The sequence below is a fragment of the Anoplopoma fimbria genome, chromosome 9, assembly GCF_027596085.1.
Source record: "Anoplopoma fimbria isolate UVic2021 breed Golden Eagle Sablefish chromosome 9, Afim_UVic_2022, whole genome shotgun sequence".
NCBI lineage: Eukaryota > Metazoa > Chordata > Actinopteri > Perciformes > Anoplopomatidae > Anoplopoma > Anoplopoma fimbria.
Window position 1 is genome coordinate 12,390,043 of NC_072457.1, and position 20,740 is coordinate 12,410,782.

General features: G+C 39.0%; 1 protein-coding gene across 4 annotated transcripts; it reads right to left on the reverse strand.

The window, feature by feature from the left end:
* Positions 1-296: 296 nt before the first annotated feature.
* uso1 (USO1 vesicle transport factor) lies at positions 297-18,747 on the reverse strand. Of its 4 annotated transcripts, XM_054604895.1 has the most exons (27): positions 18,484-18,747; positions 16,939-17,025; positions 15,888-15,952; positions 15,679-15,755; positions 15,410-15,421; positions 15,106-15,159; positions 14,037-14,137; positions 13,837-13,939; positions 13,594-13,649; positions 12,957-13,077; positions 12,653-12,831; positions 12,402-12,542; positions 12,222-12,310; positions 11,965-12,119; positions 10,894-11,099; positions 10,723-10,743; positions 7,970-8,080; positions 7,564-7,682; positions 6,527-6,708; positions 6,316-6,437; positions 6,060-6,198; positions 4,616-4,782; positions 3,719-3,775; positions 3,331-3,429; positions 3,144-3,248; positions 2,745-2,960; positions 297-1,219 (listed from the first exon to the last, which is right to left on the reverse strand). In XM_054604895.1, exons 1-27 carry the CDS (start codon positions 18,547-18,549, stop codon positions 1,151-1,153), a joined length of 2,919 nt encoding a protein of 972 aa, XP_054460870.1. In that variant the 5' UTR covers positions 18,550-18,747; the 3' UTR covers positions 297-1,150. The 4 variants fall into 4 exon arrangements, with proteins under 4 accessions (XP_054460870.1, XP_054460871.1, XP_054460872.1 ...); XM_054604896.1 differs by lacking the exon at positions 10,723-10,743; XM_054604897.1 differs by lacking the exons at positions 15,106-15,159; positions 15,410-15,421.
* Between the last annotated feature and the right edge of the window lie 1,993 nt (positions 18,748-20,740).

Below are 20,740 nucleotides of genomic sequence, written 5' to 3' on the forward strand. Positions count from 1 at the left end.
ACAACGCCTCCGGTTCAAATACGAGTCCATTGTTGCATCTCTCTCTTCCTCGTTTCCGGTCGAATCTTGTGAATCGTCTAATAAAAGCAAAAAAAGTGCCTGAATATGGCACTGAACGCTTCATGCTTTACTCATACTTATTTTGAGATTTACCAAAACTTGCCATAATGTGTTTGGTAGCGAGGACATGACAATACCAGGCAGATTCTGAAACTAAGGTAAACATGTGCGATATGTATTGACATGTGTACATGTTATTCAACCCTATATTCAGGCATAAATGATCCTGAAAAGACAAAGACAAAAGTCTCATTGTGGATTTAGTAAAATTTAATTTATCTACAATTATCCCTCCGTTCAGGCAAACAGACTGATAGATTCTTTATTCATTTAAATGTGGCTCATAAACTGATAAGTTACACAATATCATACAGAAGCTGAATGCCAGTATTGGACAAAAAGTTGCAAAAATATCTTTTTTGTCTTTACATGTTTTTCTGTCAGTGTTTTGCAGCATATTGTAGAGAGGCTGAGCTTGTGTTGTCAACGTGAAAGGGAACAACTGAGAGTGTTGAAATACTGTAAAACTCTAAACTCGAACTGATTCGGGTGTGAAGATAAATTCAGGGAGCAGCACACAGTCACACGTTGCAGGTGACCCCAATGCTGCAGAAGCATGTCATGTTTATGCTAAAATAAGAATAATATCAAATCTGTCTACAGTTGCATATTTGCTACATTTTTTTCCAGATGTCTTGTGTGTCAATGTTAACCTAGCGTTTATTCTTGTGATTACAAACTATATGACAATACATAACAATAAACACAAGACTGGTAAAAAATCCATCACAAACTAATGGTAAAAGTAGCAGAGATGAATGCACTGAAAATGTTCAAATCTTTTTTGCTGTCACTGAAAACTGAATGATGATGAAAAAAGTCCAAATAACTAACACGTACATGTGATGTGACGAGAGGGTAAAGAAAAATGAAGATAGCATGGCAGCTGGAGAGAGAAACTGCATCAATATATTAGTCCTATTCTTCCGTTTCTCAGGTGTGTTTCTGCAAAGTTTTTTTTTTTTTCTTGCCTGTTGGCAGACAAATATTCCCATCTCTCCCTTTTTCTTTTCTTTCAGTGTTTTGTCCTCTAGTCCTCGTCTTCATCATCCTCGTAATCGTCGTCTGTTTGGTCCCGGAGATCGTCTTCATCGTCCACCTGTAAGGAAAGTGTCACAGTCTAACTAGAGCAAAAATACAAAACACAGCTAAGTGGTCGGGACACAAAGTGATGTCTTTGAGGTTGTAAAGCTTACTACTCACAACATCTGGGCTACCACAAACTACTAGTCTATCTGGGAGCTGACCGTAAGATTACTAAAAGCTTCAAAGTCTAGTTTTTGTCTTGATGGTTAAATTAACGAGTGAATATAGAGGACAGCATGCTGGTCATCAGGTAGACTGAGTGCTGTCACACTTAAGCCGTTTGGTTTGGTTACAACAAACTCAGGTCCGTTTGCATCGTTTCGGCTGGTTAAAGCTGTAATCGATGTTAAAGCTGTTAATCTGACCCTAAGGGCGGACCAAACAACCAAACCAAGTCAAAGGTTGGTCTCTAATGCGGTTCGTTTGTGGTGTGAAAGCAAACAAACCAGCCACGAGACTTTATGATGCGATTTTAGCATGATTTAAAACGCTAGACAACTAATAAATCCATCAGCTGATTGTGAAATCTGTTCAGGAAACAATCTGATGATTGATCTGTATTAACAAGGCAAAATCTGTTAAAGCTGCTGTGCTGGTATCCGACTCTGTGTACTTTGTCAGTTCATTACTCTATTACAAAGTGTGACAGCGCATCACCGAATCATTTCTGTAAAGGACTCCTCCTTTTCGTCGTGTCGCTACCTTTTATTCATTAATCATAATAACACGGGGTCGATTTGCAGTCTAATAATACTAATAATGATCATTAATGTTCTTCGTGACACCAAAGAACATTAATATACACATCAGAAGCATTAAAGTGCTGCGTAATCTTCTGTCAGTCAGTGGAATTTGATTTCCCCACATTGGTCCTGATGAAACAGGATGACAAAACCCAAACTGTCCAACCAACGAGTTACCTGTCAGACTGTATAACTTCATGTTTACTGCTCTTGTTTTGTGAACATTAATTGGACCAGAACTAAAATGCAGAAATTATTAATATATTTTCTCCCCTTGGTTTGGACCAAATTAACTGAACTACAGGTGTGAAAGCGCCCTTACAGTTGCTATAGGAACATGCTCCTTTGTGCTGCATGAGACCAAATCTGCAGGGGGGTCATTTGGAGACATTTGCACAGCTGTTTCTTTTTTCCTTTTGTGTTTTAAACCCATTATCTAAAAACGGCTGGATCGACTCTGAAAGCTACAGTTTACCCATAGCAAAGACGTTGAAGTTCCTAGAAGCATAATTCTAGCTAACCTCTGCAAACCTGTAGCGACACCAGTTCTTATGTGTGATGCTACCAAAGCATAGATAACATCCATCAAAAACAGCTGGACCTGCTAATGTTTGATTTAGATGGATGTAGATGTCGGGTTATTTCAAATGTTATATCATCATTTTCTAATCCTGTATTTTACCATCTCTCTGAAACCTCGATTCTCCACAAGCTTGGAACTCTTATAACATAATGAGGACCAGAGTTAAGACTCCTGGATGAACTTGGTAAAAAGTTATAATACTGATTGTCTACCATCTCTCCCAGGTCTTTAAGTTTCTGTTTGAGGCCGTGGATCTTCTGGTCCTGGTCTGCAAGCAGCATCAGCAGGTCGTCCTGCTCCTTCTTGGACTCTTGCACCTCCGTTTGCAGCTTTGCTTTCTCCGTCTGCATGATGGCCACCGTGCTGGTGGCTGAAGCCAGCTGCTGTTCCAGCTCCGCCCGGCTCTCTGACAAACTCTTTGCCTCCTCCTAGAAACCAAAGTGGAAGACGGAGAGTACAGAGGAGGACCAGATAGAATGATTAATATATACAAATAACGGGAACCAAGGAAAAAAGAAGTCACAGCCAAGTAGTTTTAAAATATTGGAAGTAATTCAGAGTGAAGGGATGCTCCACAGTCACATTTCTTGATGAACAGTTATTCTACACACCTTGAGTCTCTCTGTCTCAGTCGTCTGTGCTGCCAGTCTGCTCTCTACTTCTGCCATCTTGGCAGCGTCTAATGAGCCGTCACTGCTGGAGACTGCGTCTGAGGACTGAGAGAAACCATTCACTTAGTATCTGTCAAGAAAAATGTGATATATTTGGCATAAAATGTCATATTTGCATGATATTTACCCCAGCTTCCGCTCTCCTGAGCAGTTCTTGTCTCTCTGTCTTCATCTGGTCGATTTCTGCCGACTGGGACTGGACCTGACCCTTCAGAGTTTCAAGCTCCTGAAACAAACAAAGTAACAGTTGCAAAAATACAGTTAATTTATGAAACAATGACCTGATAATATAAAAAAAGATTAAAGTCTTAGGGTTATGTCTGGTGATATTCAGGGAACAATCGGTCCCATAGCTGAGTAAAAGTATTAACTCATTACGTATTATGAATTAATTGTCTTTTCATGGGATTTGTTGACAAGAAGAGAAATGTAGAATAATGCCAGCCTCATCCTTTGAACATATATTCATTGTAAATTAAAGGTGAAAGGAGAAGTGTATATTTGATGAATCCTACCTTGAGCAGTTCTGTGTTGTCGGATCCTCCTGCTGAACTTTCTGCTGGCTCTGACTTCTATATACAGGGAAAACAAATACATTATTGAAGCACTATAATGTCATTTTCACTGTCACAGGACTAAAGTTAAACTCTACATCCAGTTCAAATTGTAGGATTATATTCTAATTAAGGCTGCAACTAGCAACTATTTTCACTGACGAATAATCTGCTGATTATTTTATTATTCCTAAAATTGTAAATGTCTTCCATCAAAGTTTTCCAGAGCTGAAGGTGACGTATTTAAATGTTTTGTCAGACAAATGACCCAAAACACAAAGAAGTTCAATTCAAAATGATAAAAAAAAAAATACAAAGAAAGGCAGATAATCATCACATTAAAGAAGGAGAACAGTTTTGAGTGTTTGCTTAAAAAGAGTCTTAAATGATAAATCAATCATCAAAAAACAGTCGCCTATTATTTTTCTTTGGATTAAATCAACCAACTGTTGCAGCTTTCTGTCTTACAAACACTGAAGTCTCCAGGGAAATGTTTCTCAACCACATATAGTTGGAAGTTCTGTTGTAAGAATGTGTTTGTTGTTTTAAGGAGTTTTAGTTCGCCTGAAAACTGTAGTTGGTGATTAATACTGTTATGTTGTCTGGCTGTTACCACGATAGTGAAGGTGTGGTTTGATGGATCTGACCAGAGAACACTAAACACTGTTTTTGTGACTACGTTGAAGGCAGTTTGTCTGTCAATCCTTCTTATTCTGGTGTTGCTGTTTGGGAAACTATGCCCAGGGTGCCACTGCTTCGTGTCTGGAGGGTGTGTGTGATGTTTTTCCTTCACAGCTCATCCTCCTCCGCTTGAAGCTTACACAAATAAAGAAACACTGTGTGTAGACGTTTACTAACCAGGGTGTTGATGAGTGTGTCTTTGTCAGCGAGTTGTGTCTGAAGGAGAGTGTGCTGCCTGCGTAGCTCCTCCACCTCCTCTCTGAGCTGCGTGAGCTCCTCCGTCTGCAGCCCGTTCACATGAGAGGCATCTCCCTGGCTGTTAGACTGACTCTGGTTGTCCTTACCTGAAGTTATAAAATCACACACACACTCCGTTAAGATGTGGGAATGTGATAGAAATGTTGATTTATTTGTGATAGGTATGCACACATATTAACAAAAAATTTGTATACTGATTTTTATAATTGGGAGTTTGAATTAATCTGATAACGATCTATCAGCCTGGACTATTGATCAGAGTGGCTCTAATACAGTAAATTATTACATTAAGGGAAGAGTTTAGCTTGTTTAAGTTTCTCATTGTGTTTAGAGGCAAGTCTGTTTACAGCTATTTAGTTATACAAGCATAGATTTTAGCCATCAAGATAACTCTTTACCCACTATCTTTAACGCTTTAGATTAGGCTTTATGGACTCTGCTAGATTCAGCACTAAGACAGAGAAACGAGCCACATAAGCCATTTCAATTTAACAAATCCAGCTGAACCACAATTACTTCTGAAACTATCTGTCTTGAACATCCAATTGATTTCGCTCCTTCCTGGTTGGATTCAGAGCTTTTGTATAGTTGTACATACACATAGCATTAGACTGCACTGGGTCAGTCTGATGGACAATTCTGGTTCTTTCTTTTCGATTTTTACTTCTGAATAAGTGATGGAAGCCCGGGTGACGCAGCAGAGGAGACAGCTACTGACCTCAGACAGCACCCACCTGTCACCAAAAGCAGCCCCACCCGTAATATGCCTAACTTTAAGCCTCGATATAGTTTAAACAGGTGAGATAGATAAGTATTAACACCCCATACAGCTGTCATACAATGAGAAAATAGCTATTGAGACCAGACCCGTATTTTGTACCAGGCTGTAAACATGTTTATTTCTGCTTTAAAGTTGGGCTTTTTAACATAGAGGTCTACGGGGGATTGACTCGCTTTTGGAGCCAGCTTCAAGTGGCCATTTGATGAACTGCAGTTTTTTGGGGCTTCATTTTTTCAGCACCAGAGGTTTTGCCCTGTCAAAAATGTTGAACTACTTCTTTAAACCTTCAGTGTTTGCATTTTGCACACACTGTTGTTAAACTGTATCTTGGGATGTCTCTGCATATCACTGTCGCCCCATATCTCAGGAATGAAGCAGTAAAACTTTATTATCAACAGGGAAGGTGGCCACAGATATGAAAACATGACCAGAGTTGTTAACACTAAATGAAATAAAACATAAAAATATATTTAACCTTGCCAAAATCACTATGGTTGATTCAACTCACAAACCAGAAATATAGGACTTATTCCTAGAGGATACAAAAACACTCGTTATTAGTCGCCTGATGAGGTGACCCACCTAATTTCAGCTTGAGGATGTTGTACTGATCTTTGTGCTGCTGGATCTGGGACAGCTGGTGGGCGACTGTAGTCTGCATCTGTTCATTTTGAGACGACATGGACGCCACCTGCTCCTTCAGCTCCTGGATCTGAGCATCCTGAAGGTCGCACAATCACAATAAAAAGGTCAACGGGAGAGAACATTAAATATATAAATAACATAAAATACACAGAAATGAAAAACAAAGCACATGCAACGTAAGTCTGTTGTTTACCTGTTCTCTGATCAGCTCTTTATACTGAGTCACAATGTTGTCATGTTGTTCTAATGTCTTCTTCACTTCCTCTTCCTTCTTTTCGTCCTCACTGGATTTGTGAACTGCTTTAGTGATCACACCTGTTTAGAGAAGCGGGAGAAACGTTTAACTTTTAAACTGCCGTGACAAATGTACTATCACTGGATGTGGAAGATGGTCTCCTACTGACCCTCCAGTTCTTTGACCAGCTTGGTGAACTCGTGGTCGAACAGCATCTGCTCCGGAGACGGGAAGACTGGCTGCGGCTTCTGAGCCGCCCGCGAGTAGAGCTCATGTTTAGTGATGAAGCCCAGTTTCTCTACAAAGTTTTCCTTTCCAATCCGCTTCTCGATTAGCTGCTTTAGCTTCTCTCTGAGGAGAACAGAGACAAAGAGGTAGCTTTTAAAAGTCACTGTTTTGACATGGCTTCAGTTGCCTGATCTTTGATTTGCTTTATAAAGTTAGGGCATTTAGATAACTTTGGCTAGAGCACTTATCCATGCATGTGTTTTTATATGTTAATATACTATATGTTAACATTAATGCATGACAAAGACCCAGGGAAATATCAATGTAATAATGTGGAGAAAGAAAAAGAACAATCCTCACGTAGCTGTTGTTTGTACCCATATAATAATAATAAACTTTATTTATATAGCAATTTTCAAAACAAAGTTACAAAGTACTTCACAAGACAGAAATGATAAACAATGACAACATTAAGCAAAATAGCAGTATACAGTCATAGTACAATAAGTTAAATATATTTGAAATCAATTAAATAAAAGTTAATAAAGGTGTTAAGAAAGGACTTTACAGATTAAAGTGAAAACACTTCTAAAAAAATGTTTTTAAGAAGGATTTAAAAGAGGATTAGTTGCATCATGTCTGCTTTTAGGGAAGTTGCTCCAGAGAGTGATGGAATCCAAACCGGCTTGAAAATAATTTGTAACCGTGCTCGTTATTAACGGAAGTCCTACACACTAAATAACTCAGTTACCACAGAACTTCAGCCCATTTGTATGTCTCTCATAGTGCATCTGTTTATATCGTGAATATCAAACTGTGTTTCCACTATAAAGCTTCAGTCATTCCACATTCAGTAACTAAAATCAACAATATGTTGTACAACTGCAAGTTAACTTGGGTTTATACTTATAAGACAATAGCTGTTAATGTAGATGTGTTATCGAGTCATTTTCGAGGTTCGTGATAACCGACACTTACTTGGTGTAGTTTTCCAGCGAGTTGTCGTTGTAATAGATGCAGATGCCGAGCAGCAGTGCACACAGGCCCTGCACCAGCCTTTCATCCTCCCCCAAGTTCTCTGAGATCTGAGCAGTCAGCTGCAGTCACACCGAGTCAAGGATTCATTCAACACCAGTCAGTTTCACACTATAACACCCCTTTTTTTTACCTGGAAGTGGAAAACGATGTTATATAACACACAGCCGTCAATCTGATCAAGAGGATTTAACTGAATTCCTCAACAGTTATTAATTAAAAATGAAAATAAAGGATTTGTTCGAAAGAAGTGAATAATGAGTAACAGTTTGTTCACAAAGCTATGACCAATTACAGACATTTTTTGTTATGAAGTTTGTGGATGGCTTGTAAGCTGCTTCAAGGATACAAAGGGAACGTTCTCCTGATTGTGTAGAAAGTGAGTGACAGCGATGGGACAGTTGTTGATCCATGTACACAGCAGCATGAGGAGGCCCACCCTGGTCTGCACTTTACTGCCCTGTAGAGAAAAAAAAAGGAAAAAGCAAATGTCAACATGTGCAAAAACTGCTGACATGAGTCCAAATATGTAATATTCTAGAGATATATTAACCATTTTTGGTTCAGGCAATACAGAATCAAATGTAGGGAAGATATATACATTAGGGCACGTGATTATAACCACGACCAGAATAGCAAATAATATTTAAATGAATTAGAATTTGAATCCTGGTTATAGACTTTTGGATTAAGTCTAGATTGGTTCATTAGTTAATTAACATTTCTTTAAAAGAGCAAGTTATATTTTGCAACTGAAATCCTACAAAATGACTGCCAATGTTTTAAATTCAAACAGAAAAAAAAGAAAGTAATAAGGGGGCAGGTAAAATGGCAACAAAAGTGCTTGGATATGGGTTGGTGTTAAAAGAAGCATACATTTTGTTGCCACATTTCTATCAATAAGTCCAATTTTCTTCCCATCCTGACATACTGGTAGTAACAGGCCGCATTTGATTTCCCAATCAACAAAAATCAGTAAATGGTTAAATAAACCCAACATGTAATTGCGAGCACTTCCATCACATCAACCATTAGTAGTTAATAAGGTTATCACAAACAAAAAACCAGGATCAGTAAAAGGTTAGGTATACTGTATTTAAAAAGTCTGTGAAGCCAAAGAAACCCTTATCTTAACCTCCATCCATTAAGTATTCAACAATTTTAATTAGTTTGTGGTTTGCAATTTCAAATCTGCGAATGGCTGATGACTTGAAACAAAAGCATCATGAAATCTTAATTTCATTTAAATTTTATCTGTAATTTCAGCTATCAGCACATGCAAAACCCAATAAATGTTCTTTTTACAAATGAAAAAGTAACTGCAATAATAATTAAAAGGAATCTTATAAATATTCATGCATTGCCACGAAAACAGCTTCGAGAAACGGATAAAAGAGGCTTCAGATCTGCAACAGACCTCAACCTGGATTTTATTACATTCTTTAAAAAGTCTGATCCACATTTATAGGGAACGTATGCCAGTAAGTACGTTTCAAATTATTATTTTTATCCAGTTGCAGAAAAAGAGAAGCTGATTTTCATGAAGTTGGAATGCAAAATGATGAAAATCAATACAGATTAAAACAAATATGATCTGTTAACTCTGCACTGTAGATTAAAGTGGCTCAATGTGAAATTCAGAGCATGTCTATTGCCTCCACACGGCTCTAAGATAGGAGTGTTAACCTAGAGGGGAAGCAGGGAGGGCGCTACGCTTCTGCGCTGATGCCCTGGTCTGGGAAGGTGTTATAATCAGTAACCACCGTATGAGCACAGAGCAGCCGCCATGAGCTAGATGGTGGGGCACGTTCATATACACTAACATGCACTAAAAACCAAATAGCTGTTTGCTGCTATATCAATGCTCTGAATATCGCATAGAGATCCTTTGAGGCTTCTTATAAGCTGGTGCATTAACACTTAATGCACATTATGCTTAAGGAAGAGCATCTTTCCTGTAATGAAATGCCAAAAATGTATTAAATATGTAGATCTGAGTAATGACGGATTGGGGAAAGCTTATCAGCATTACAAACTACAAAAACTTACAAAATCACCTTTTCAGATTTAGTCTCCAAATGTGACGTAATGCAAAAAATGGAAAGGACAAAAAAACAAAACCTTTTTTAGTATTGTGGCGTCAACCAAAACATAGTATACTGTGCTACGTGTCAGTTTGGGTGATTGTAATTAAAACTACAGTCTTAGGGATAAAATCAAAAGACTCAAGTGAGAAAAATAATATCACTTCCTTCAAAACTGAAAACCCCATTACAATGAGTTTTAACATCAACCATTACAACCTCGGTGCTTTCCCCTTCAGTTCTTCTCCTGGCTGAACTTGACAAAATAACGTAGGTGCACAGGACAGGGTCACCTCACTTAAGACCAAGCTAGCCGAAAGCAAGGCGTTTGTCAACAGAGAGCAAGAAGTTTCACCAGGAAGGTGCACAAAAGTTTTTGCGTATTAGCTGACTGCCAAAGACTACGACTGAATAATCTACAATGTGTAAAAAAAAAATAATAGAAGAATTGGCAGCTCCAGGGGATTCATGACGTGAGTAATGCAAACTGAGTAACTCGCAGGAAATCCGGGGGGTTAAGTTGAACTAAAAAGCTCATAAGTATATTTTATAACCAACTGAAGAAAGAGAAAGAGAACCAGACAAACAAGAGTGGAGCTCTCTCACTCGGACAGGAAAAGGCCCAAAACCTACTGCTGTAGCACACTTGCTAAACACATAAATAGGAGCTTGCAGCGCGACAAACAAACCAACCTCACAGCTCAAAGCAGGTGTTAGGATGACAAAACATCTACTGTGTCCCTTTTCTCTTCACTTCTCTTGTGTACTTTCCCACAAGTGAACACAGTGAGAACCACTAGAGCTTCCAAAAGCCTGTGGGGACGAGTGCACCCGTGTGCCACCCTATTGAGGAAGAATCTGGTCAAAGCTATAAGTTAGGACGAAAGAGGGGTCAGTAAAGAGTTAAAAGCGACACAAGATCCCCAAACATGTGTGCCAACGAGAACTCTACTACAGATGCCAAGCCAAAATAACCAGCAAGGGTGCCGCCCAAACACTCACAAAACACGTTACTTACCCGCCGGACGATCTTATCTCCCTGCAAAACCACAATAACGTGACACTGTTCTAGTCACTGTTGTTGACACTTCAGTATTCATTTGACAAAAATCTTCCTTCCTACCAAGGTACACATGACCTGTAAAAAAATCTTCATTCTAGCAGCTGAGTGGCTCTATAATGGTCCTACCTGGGAGAGGATGTTGGTGCACTGCTGCAGCAGGGAGACGGGGGGCTTTCCCAGGCTGGTGGCTAGCTGGACCCTCAGCAGCTGCTCCTTCTGAGTGAGGTTGTCCTGCAGGGAGTGAGCCAAGGCCACAGCGGCACACCAGTTTGACAGAGAGTCTGCCGAGAAAAGGCCTCCACACAGCAGCTGGCCCGCTGAGATGGAATTGGCTAACGGGGAAAAAAAGTGAACGAGTCAGTTAATGAATAGTGGTAAATATATAAATTAAGCTGACGGCAGAATAAACAATAGTCCATCGATCTCTAAATATGTGTGCATCGTGACAGAAACTCCTGAACCCAATTCAGCTCCAGGCCAAACTCCCCAAAAAATATTAGAAGAAGTCCACATTGTTGCCATTCCATATAATACAATTTATTGTGATTTATACTCAACTAGCAACAAGGACACTGAGCTTTACAGTGATGATGTGGGTGAAACCTCCTTCAATTTAATGCACTGCACCTCAAAAGCTCAATATAATAATAAAAAAAACATACTGATGGATTCACTGGATTTATCAGTTGTAATGACCTGTGAGCAAGTAAATCATCTACACCCTGAAGTGGTGCAATTTTCTATAATGCATTTCGTTTTTCCTGCATTACATTACGCATCAGCCTGGCAATGTTTTTAAATGTGCTGAGCCCTAAACAAAATCACTAATATAAAACATTATAACATTAAATGAAATTACTGCATTCCCGAAAATATAATGCCTCAGTGGTACGGAGGCATAAAAAATAAATAATTTACAGATATAATTAAAGCAGGCACGTCAATATTCTACATGTTTATAGTGGGAGGAAGATTTTAAAAAATCACTAAAGTTTAACACTAAGGGATCATGTTAGTACTAATCAAACTTAAATGTTGCTCTCAAAACGTGCTACATAGAAATCTGTTTAAAAATCTGCTTTTAGAAACTGGAGAACTGTTTGTACAAGAAAAAAATATGATGATTTATAAGTGCAAAAATGATAGCAAAACAACGGATAATGCCACTTATAAAGTTCTCGACTTGGTGTAACTGACCATCGATGGTGGAGGGCAGCAGCGTAGCCACGATCTCCCCCTGTCCTTTCTGGTTCTTATACAGGAAACACTGGAAGCAGTAGAGGACGGCACAGCGAAGCACAAACGGTTGTCTCTCATTCACCATGGACATGAGCAGCACCACAATGGCTGGTCTATGGACAAAAGAAGAAGAGATATCAGAGAGAAAGTTCGGTCAGTTTACCATCAGATAGAAGTGGCTGATTTAATGTTCTGGTTCAGTGGTTGCGTCTCACCTCGGTGGGTTTGAAGGAGCGTTGACAGACGCAAAGTAGTCCTGGTTGACCTGTGAGCCTCTGATGACCTCTGATACGGTGTTGATGGTCTGAAAAAAAGTGTCCAGATGACAAGCTTGAATGCAATACGTCTCACAAGGAGCCAAGCCATTCTAATCGGGTATTACTTTCTGTTATTACCTCAGTGAGGATGTCAGCAGGCACACCTGTGGCCATGAGGATGGTGCACAGCTGCTGCAGCAGACCACACTGGTACATGGACTTCTGACAGCTGGCTGAAGCTCCAGGAGAGTTCACTGGTGACACCATGACTCGCACCAACTGGGAACAGAAGATTGTGAAAGATTATAGCAAAACAAAATCCCATTGTTCCACTTGTTCAATTTGTTAAAATTTTAACGCAACGCTTCAGCATGACTGTCCTGCGTTACCTGTAGCATGAGGTGGAGGTTGGTGACCTTCTGTGCAGACCAGCCAGAGTTGTCGTCACCAATTTCAAACCAGGGCTTCATCCTCTGGATGTAGGAGCCCTCCTTGAAGAAGTTCTGATTGGAGCTGTTGTTCTTGAGCAGGTTGAGCAGTAGCAGCAAACAGTCCTCCACCACAATACCTGCAAAGAGGGAAAAGGATCAGAACATATCTCACAAGAAAAACAATAAGAGGGATTGAATTTACATCTTTAGTGACAATTCTTGTTTTAAGATCAGAGACTTCCAAATCTCCAAATCCTTTTACCTCCGTCGCTGCTGCCCTCTTCTGTGATGATATCCAGAAGTCGTTCAAATGCGTTTTCAAATGCTACAATTTTCTGAATGGCAGCATTGCTTTTGGTCAGCTGCTGAAGCAACAGCAAGCCCTGTTGAAAGCCATAAAAACAGGTCGTCATGCATCCGACAAGAGCTGCACTACACTTGACGGGGGTTCAGACCAAAATCAGCCCTGCTTAAAACACTATAGTGGGCTCGGTGATTCGGGCATATTGTTTATGGTACAGGTTAGAGAGGATATATGATCTAGGACGTCCAGTTTGAGTAACAAATCTGTGATTTTAAAGGCTTCTCGAACGCCCAAACAGCCGTTTATAACACTATTGACATAAGAAATTTACAACTCTGGAAATTGCAATTACTAACGTGATTACACATGTAATAATCACATTATAGCGTAATTCAACAGGAATGTGCGGATGCATGGATATGATTGCTCAACACAGCGCCTTGCTGGATGAAGTCACAAATCGCTGCATCACAAATTGAGCCGGAACAACCTTTTTCCCAGCCGACTGACTGACCTCATCGAAATGAACGAGGTCTGCGTTTTTTCACACTGTACTAAAGTGGGGCTGAACGTGACAGCAGAGAAAAGTACTCACATCGTTGCGAATCACTTCTCTAGAGTCTGCCAATAAGTCCATCAATCTGGAAACACCTGAGAATGGAAATAAAAACATCTGTTAAAAACTGGTTGAAGTGGAGAACCCCTTATTGGAAAAACTGACTCTTTCTTTTTGTGTGAATTATTCAGCTGATACAGACGTGTTGATAAAAAACTGAGGGTGAGTAAAACCCAGACATTACAAAACAAGTTTGATCAGATGTTTCAAGGAGAAACTCACCCATGGGGCTGACCAGAATGATACCCTGGACCTGGACACACTGGTTCTTTAGGAGAGCAGTCAACAGCTTCACCCCGGGCCAACGCACATGGAAGTCAAACTCCTAAAGATCATATCAATGGAGAAAATACGTTAGGCTGTTGTTCTGACAAATTTAATAACACAGACGTCTAGCCACTGTAGCAGAAACAGTTTAGTACCTCCAGCAGAGAGAGAATCAGTGTCACATGTTCGGGATCCTGAACGAACTGGTCTGTGAACTGGGCTCCCAGGTCATCCGACTGCTTCTGGGCCGTCTCATCTGTGAAGGAGATTGAAAGCTGAAAATAAATATTACAGCACGAGTCTATCGAGGGAACCAGATGGTTTGTTCATAGCAATCAGCCCGAGTCGGTGAGCAGTACAAATTGGATCTGCAACTTCTCAAAACCTTCCCAGAGTCTCTATCACTGGTTGTTTTCTGTTATTGATTAATGCCTTTATATTTGAAGCCAATCAAGAAATGTGCACGTGCTCAGGGTGATTCTTGTGAACATGCCTTCTGGGAAAATAAAAGGGTGACACACAGATGAAGGGACAGCTGTAGGGAAGGGTGAACAGGGAGAGCTCAGTAGGGTGACTGAGGAATACACACTTAATGTGGGACGAGCTGAGAGCTTCAATGTGACAACACCACACACAGAGACTAAGAGAATAAGAATAGACCCACCTAGTAATCTGACCTTTACTTCAAAGGATAGTTATAGCTAAGCGGTATCTAACAATGCAGAAAGTTTAAGATGCATTACTCAGTGTTTTGATATATCCATCTCTAAGATTTGGCCACTTTGCTAACATGTTTGTCATAACGACTTCATAACCGGACCAATATAAACTAAAGTAATGCAGGTTGAAATGTGACTTTAAAGAAACTATTGCTCTGTTACTTACAATCCACAGAGCTCAGAACAGAAAGTTAGATGCCACTTTAGGTGACGAATTATGATTTCTTTTTGGTTATTTTGGTGAACCGATACTGGAAAAAACAAACAACACACATCAAACTAATTTGTGTAATTTCACCACAAGAGTGCAAAAACAGTCAGGTATTAACATGTGAGTCAAATGAAGGAGCAATCAGACATAACATAGTAAAAGACAGAGGTATTAGTGAAGCAATCACCACCCAAACAGCTTCCCGTCACTTTTCCAGTGCCAACTGATTTTAGTGAAGTTAATTAAATAGCAGTTCTATAACTACGGCAGGGATAGCTTGGTTTCAGTACTGACCAGGCATGGGAACATTCTTATGCTTCGCTGAAGCAGAGACAGGAGTTACTGCGTCTGCGAGGGCAATGGGGAGAGGGAGTTTATAGCTCACCCAAAAGCTAGCCATCATTTTCAACCACTGAATAAGTTTAGAATCAGCTGACAACAACCAAAACACAGCCTAGAATATGATCAGCTTTAAACAACCCGTGTAATGTAATACAGTTATAGTGCTCTTTTTCATCAGCCCAACCAAAAACAACGTATGATTTTTAAGTGCTGCTGAAGTTAGGGGGTGGCATCATGCACAGTCAAAGAGTTTTACCTTCTGATTCATCTGTAGAGTTAAAACATGGAAGAGAAAAGAGAGATGAGAATCTTTACATAAAGCAGTCATTCATCAGTGTACAGAGGAGGGGAATGCAAATTACTGATGTCAACTTGACATGAGTACACCTCATTTACACATGCAAAACAAAACAATGGATCAGTCACTGTTTATAGTAGCCACATAATTAGGAGGAATTATCTTCAAACGATAACAAATTTATGGTGAATTTCATATTTTCTAATAATTGTGGGAGCTTTTAATACCTTGCTCTTCCTCCTCATCATTGCAGATGATGTTGTACAGTGTGTCCAAAGCATAGCCGAGGATTTCAGAGTCAGACCTGTTTAGGCAGCAGGAAGAAGCCGAGTGTTAAAAACATGGAGGTTTTATTGTAGCTTGATCTAAACGAAAACACAAAGCTATTTTTAGGACAACAGGAACAAACAAAAACACAAACGCCACAATAACATACCTGTCAGTTTGCAGTATGTTAATCAAGTGATCCATCGCCTGCGTGCCAACTTCCATGCGATATTTCTATAAAAGATAATGGGTCGGGAAAGGAAAGGAAAGTTTATTTGTAAAGCACTAATTCAACACCAACACAAGTCAAAGTGTTGCATAGAAGAGATATAAAAGAAACACAAGGCAATATATAAAAGGCACAACTTTTTCAAAGTTGTTGTCTTTTTAAAGCGCGGCTTTAAAACAGTGCAAGATATGACTGAACGGTACCAAAAGTAATTTCATTTAATGTGCTGGCAAACAGAGAGACACATTTTATTATGTTTATTATGGATATGTTGTGCATTAAAATATGCTTTATAAACCAATACTAATAAAATAAATGATCCACTGTTGACAGGACAAGACATTTTTAAAATGAAGGAATTTCAATCCACGTTGAAAAAGAAAACTAACAATCATTAACGTCATATTGTCTTTCATTTAAAATACAGGAAGCCAACACATCCGTGTTTGTGATTTTGACCGGCACTGACACCACTGCATGTTAATGCGCTACCCTGTGCCTCCTAAACCCCTTATTCATGCCTGATAAACTCATTACTCATGGTTGATGTGGCAGCCAATAACAAAATTGTCCATGAACTGAACTGAGAGTTGGCTTTGCAGAGACTTATATGAATGATTAGTTCATTTTAATCAGCTGTTAGACAAATGAGCTTTATCCATGACAGTGTGACAGAGGAGAAAGCTTTCACAAATGTCAACACAAACCCCTTTGTACACTCAGTTGCCCTCTTTAAAAATAATCAGTCAATACTCAGTCAAGATAAAAAATAATGCGTCAAAAACAACAGCCCTGAAATAAATCAAACTTTTATGAAGGTTATAGTGTTCAGTTTTTACTCAAACTACTTTTTATAGTGAGAGGTGTAAACCGAAACAATTCAGCAAAACCACAGACTAAAGTAAAGTTGATTTAACACTTCTAAGTTGGCAAATAAGTGTATTTCTACTGCACCTGTTTCCAATAACTTCATCTTTACACTTTACTGTACCTTAGAGAGAGACTTAAGAGCCCGGACTGCATCTCTGCGGTCTTCTAGGAGCGTCGATGAGGCCACTCGGTCACACAACTTGTGGATCTGTCAATAGAAGAATCATTATTTATTTATTATGCCTCATAAACATCCTAGAGAACATATCTGTATTTACATGTCTGAATAGTTTGGTCATTTTGAAGGTCAGTGAATGTGATGTTCCCTCATATTTCAGAGCAAAAAATGTTGTTGTTGTATATTTTTCATATATTAACATTCTGTTACACAGAAATGCATTTTTTTTTAATACGTTTCGCTAACAAAAAGACAGCACTGATGTGAAAATTCCACACAGTTTCTTGATGAATGTTCTGTGCATTCTGCAGAAGCGACACGCTGCCTTTCTGAACAACTATGACAGCAATGTGTACACACAAAGGCTATTACACTCCTGCAATGCCTGAAATACTTTGCGTGCATAACATGTGCTGCTGTGCACTACAATGTTTATTGTTTCATACTGGGATTATACCCTGTGAAGATTCAGGATGTATGTAGTTAATATCACTGGAAATTGAATATCTTTGGGTGCTTAACAACACAAGCACCTTGGACCTTGGAAGGTGATGATACATTTTCACAATTTTATGGACTAACAATTTAATTGAGATGACTACAAAAGCTACAATAGTAACCGTTAGATGTAGACCTACATTACAGTACAAGAAAAAGGCCTATGTTTGATGTGGTAGTAAATGCCATTAGTTTGGGATCGTATCGATGTTCCCAAGGTCCTTTATGGATATGTCATCTTAATATGACACATAAACAAAACCTTTCAAAGGGCTTTATGTTCTCAGCAATGTATGTCAAGTGTTGAAATCACCCTCCTACAGCTTGTAGCCTACTGATGTTATACAACCTGAAACCTACGACCTCAAATATGTGGAAAGATGGGTTTTCTCTCTCTTTCATGGGGCTTTGATATGTGCCAGTGGCTGAATGACATATACCATTCAAAGAGCATCTGACACGTCCACCTCCCTTCATTTGTCTTCAATTTGAACAGTGAAGACATCTCTCTCAATGTTTACATCCAGAACAAAGGGCCTCTGGACACACAGGGATGACCCCTCATCTTATATGCTGCATGTGGACATATTTAGCTTCTGTATTGCTGGATGTTTGAAAATAAGTGTATAGTAGACAGCAGATACTCCTTAAAGTCCTCATAGTCTGTGTTTCTTTCATTCATTCTGCCATTCATCACATTAGAGCCACACGTAGAGACAACAGCTGGTGTGTCAGACAGCCTGCTGCCTCTGACTGACAGGTATGCTACGTTAGCAGTTAGCTTTGTGACTAGCTCGGTGATCTGATTTAAGGAGGCCCAAGACTCAAAACATCCTGGATGTTTTATCGGGAGAACAATAACCTTCAGTGTTTAAACACGCGTTGTTTTGTTTATTGCTGACGTGTGTGTGGCCTCAGTTTTTCGGATACACAGCGGTGGAAATGTGAGCTAGCCGCAGCTAGCCGCAGCTAGCCGCGCTGGTCTCCTACCGTCTCCGCTCCGGTAGGCTGCGGCCCGGCTCCCTGCCCCCCCATCACTCCTCTGAAGAAGTTCATCTCTACAGACGTCCTCTCGGTGCTGTAATCAAACCGTCTCTCCTTCTGAAAGAACCCCACTCTGCCCCTCAGTGGTCCGTGTAATAACTATGTGAATACAAGAGGAGAAAACTACACAATGATGATTGTGTTTTATACTGTGTACACTGACTGTCGACCCCGGAACACAAATGTGAGGGCAGTGCGCATGCGCGCAGACGTGGCGATACGTGGCTGATCAGCAGACACTTGAGTTCACTTATTTAAAGGGAAAGACAAAGTAATTGATTACAGTGTGTGTGTGTGAGAGATCATGCACCAAAACAAATACCAATTCATACAATGTGTCAATGTAAGGAATATTAAATAAATGCAGTAATGGAAGAATGATGCATACTAATGCACAAATACAGTGAAAGTACAGGTGTTTTATCAAGAAAGTACTCAGTCAGTGCGATTTTACTATATATTATACAATTATACAATTATTACAAATATGTAGTGCTGTAAGATGCATTATATGAATGTGTTATATTTATTTTAAATACAGTGGCCGTGGTTAAATCCTTTACTAAAGTAAAAGTAAAAATAATACCATGGTCAAAAAATACTCCTGATAAGTAAAAGCCCCGAATTCAAAGTATTTTAAAGTACAGAAGTATTATCAGCAAAGTTTACTGACAGTGTCAAAAATATTAATTGGTTACTCATTTGCATTATTCAGTTTTTAGCACTTACAAATACATTAAGAGCATCTTAACGTTGAAATATGTCCATGTGGACCCAATTTTAGATTTTGGTGATGGATATGGTGTTAGATTTCCTTTCTATACTGCCGAGTAGATTAGTAGTATCGTAATCTATCAAATCATATAAACACATTGTATGTTTTTTATATAAAAATGAATTGGAATATTATTGGAGAATATATAGTAAACATGACTACATTGTCCTTAAAACAAGTTACAGCCTCGACCAAAGCTGCCATTTCTGCTCTAATGTCTGGGTTCACCACTCACTCATTGTGCTGTTCAGCAGCTTGTACCTTTTTTACACTCACAGGGCCAAAGCACTGGACTGGGCCCAGACAGTTTCTTAGTAAACTTTGTTTCTCAACTCTTACGAAAAATAAGACAAGCTGATTCACGTACACTCAGTAATTAAAGTAATTGAGATTATGTTGATAAAGTGATGCAATCCAGTGTGATTATATACATGATAATTGCATTATATACAGAGAGTGATTCAATGCCTGAGTCATAACACTAATGAATTAACTAAACAAATAAGGTGTCGCCCCTTGTTTTAAAAGCTTCTTGGAGGGTCTTCAGAAAACACTTTCCAACAGCGATGGATCTGATAACTTCAGCAGCTATAATCTTTCTTCTGATACACAACACAGGTAAGACTCGTTTCAGCCATCATTCTTAGAGACATTTTTTGAATAGCATATTTCAAGAGAGATGATGTTTTGGCATAGCTACCATTGTAAAGCCCGTTGAGGAAATTGGACACATATTTCATACATACATACATATTTTGTAGTCTGACTCCAGTATTTTTAGACTAAATATATTAAATATATACATTTAATTCAGATTTAGAAAATGAAAAAGGATTAATTATTTACCCTTAAGAATTTGTTTTTTTGCATTGCGGGCTGCACTTTGATACAGTATTTAGAGCTTCATACTGGGGGTCAAAAACTATAGATAATATGACTGTTAAAAGTTAAAGCCTCTGAGTCTTATTAAATATATATAACCATCTTAGTTTATTCCTTCTATTTGTTTTATTATTCGTTTTAATGTCCTTGGTTCATATTATGAACAGTTAACTGAATACATATAATATTGAGCACATTCAAATCAATGAAATGTATTAAAAATATATATTTGTTATGTCTGGTCATCATTTTCCAGGTGAGGGGGGTAATTAGATTAATGACCTTAGTGTTTCTAAACTCTTGGTGACGGCAATTAATTTAGTAATCCTTAAAAGAAAGGGAAATGACTAAACAATATTAAAAGACATATCATTTCCATTTTTCTTCAAGGAGCTCTTCCTGTCAGGCGTAACCATGCCAACAAGAAGCTTCAGGAAAAGGGCAAACAAGGTACAACAGGAATTCATTTCTCAGCACTGTAATTTCATTTTCTCACATGGATGAATTATAATATTATTGTATTCCTTCTCTTTCAGGGTCCTTTGT